The 2,091-nt window shown below is 32.7% G+C and overlaps 1 protein-coding gene across 1 annotated transcript; it reads left to right on the forward strand.

Moving 5' to 3' along the window:
- The first annotated feature begins 84 nt into the window (after positions 1 to 84).
- Positions 85 to 1,970, forward strand: LOC101506416 (synaptotagmin-3-like). Its single transcript, XM_004517124.3, has 7 exons — positions 85 to 426; positions 573 to 671; positions 921 to 971; positions 1,093 to 1,216; positions 1,397 to 1,515; positions 1,608 to 1,709; positions 1,814 to 1,970. The coding sequence occupies exons 1-7, from the start codon at positions 316 to 318 to the stop codon at positions 1,931 to 1,933; spliced, it is 726 nt and encodes a 241-aa protein (XP_004517181.2). The 5' UTR covers positions 85 to 315; the 3' UTR covers positions 1,934 to 1,970.
- The last annotated feature ends 121 nt before the right edge of the window (positions 1,971 to 2,091 follow it).

The following is a 2,091-nucleotide window of genomic DNA, read 5'->3' on the forward strand; positions in this document are numbered from 1 at the left end:
CAACAATATAAAAAAAAAAGTGGAAAAGTGAGGTTAGAGACAAATTTGAAGTGAAAAACAGAATAGAGGAGTGTGTGTGTGTGCGTCTCTGTTTTGGAGCTTTCGTTATCACTCACAACTACAACACAACCTTATTAGTGTTACCATTTCTTGCCTTAATCACCACATTAAATTCTATTTCTTTATTTATTTATTTATTTATTATTATTATTATTATTATTATTATTATTATTATTATAGTTTTCTTCACCACCCGAAACTGCTTAAACCATAATTTCCTTTCTTCATCTGCTCAGACCATTCTCTTTACCCAAAATGGGGTTGTTGGGTAGTTTCTTGGGGATTTTTGGTTTCGCTATTGGAATTCCTTTTGGTCTTGTTGTTGGCTTCTTTCTCTTTGTTTATTCAGAATCAAAGCAAGTCAAGGTTTTATTTTTCTACTTTTCTTGCATGATCATTTCATTCCTTTCAACTTAACCCAATGTTCATGCATTTGGGTTTTAGATACCCATTTTCATTTTCAATTCTGGGTATGCTTCAAAATCTTATTTTTTTATTATTTTTTTTTTCAGGACCCTGTTGTTAGACCTATTAGTGAATTAGGCCCAATTGCTTTGCAAGAACTTTTACCTGAGATTCCTCTTTGGGTCAAGACACCTGATTATGAAAGAGTTAGTTTTGTTATCTAAGGAATAATCTTCAATGATTTTTGTTATGTATTGTGACCTATCAAACACGACACTCACACGTTGACATCAGTAATAAATGGAGAAAATAAATTAATTGAATATAATCAAAGTCTCAGTGTTATGTTGGTGTCAGACACTAGGACACACATTTGATCAGAGTTGTCGGTGCTATAGAGATCCCGAGCTTTATGATGCTGTTAATGTGTTATTGATATTTGCATGCTTTTTCAGGTTGATTGGTTGAACAAGTTTTTATTTGATATGTGGCCTTTCTTAGAAAAGGTATAATTAGATGATCATAATGGAAAATCTGTGTTATTGATATTCATTGATGATCATATTGGAAAGTTTGTGTTTTTATTAGATGACTGTTCCATGGGTTTTTTTTTATTTTATTTCACAGGCAATTTGTGGGATAATTAGAACTACAACACAACCAATTTTTGCTGAATACATCGGAAAGTATCAGATCAAAGCAATTGAGTTTGATGAATTGAGTCTTGGTACTCTTCCTCCTACTGTCTGTGGTAAGTCCTTTCCCGTGATCATCTTTTTTGTGCCAATGGCTTGTTGTATAATCCGCAATTCAACTATTCTAGAAGAAATTTCACATTATGACATGGTTACATAGGGTAGTTTTCACTAAGGAAAGTGTAGTCTTATACTCGTCTCTTATTTTTTTTTCACTTTATATTGTAATTCTTCAGGCATGAAAGTTTTGGAAACAAATGAAAAGGAATTGGTCATGGAGCAAGTTATCAAATGGGCTGGCAATCCGAAAATAGTGTTGACCTTGCATGTGTTGTCTTTGAAGATCAAAGTTCAGGTCAGATAAGCCTGCCCTCAAGGCACAATAAAATATTATAATTGTTTTTTTATTCATCCTTTCCACAAATTCATTTTGATTAATCTTCTCAGTTGGTAGACTTACAAATATTTGCGACACCGCGGATAACTTTAAGACCCTTAGTGCCTACACTTCCATGTTTTGCAAAGATTGTGGTATCTTTGATGGAGAAGGTAAAGAAAAATATTCTATTCCAGTCTAATTGTATATCTTTTATAATATAAGATGTCAGAAGTAATCCCTTTTTATCTGATAAATAATTATGTTCAATGTGCAGCCCCATGTAGATTTTGGGATAGCGATATCAGGAGGGGACGTCATGTCAATACCTGGTCTTTATAGATTTGTTCAGGTGCGGCCTTCTTTTTTTCTGGTGGTATTTGATATACATTGTTAAACTGTATGCCAATTTGAATAAACAATGGCAAACTTGCACCTTTGTGTGTTTTGTTTTTTCTGGTATTAAGTTTTTGTACAAGTAAACTTACCTGCAAATTGAAGTTTCCCATTTGTAATTTTCATTTAACATCATGGAATTCAATTGATCACTATAAA

The sequence above is a fragment of the Cicer arietinum genome, unplaced genomic scaffold (assembly GCF_000331145.2).
Source record: "Cicer arietinum cultivar CDC Frontier isolate Library 1 unplaced genomic scaffold, Cicar.CDCFrontier_v2.0 Ca_scaffold_5491_v2.0, whole genome shotgun sequence".
NCBI lineage: Eukaryota > Viridiplantae > Streptophyta > Magnoliopsida > Fabales > Fabaceae > Cicer > Cicer arietinum.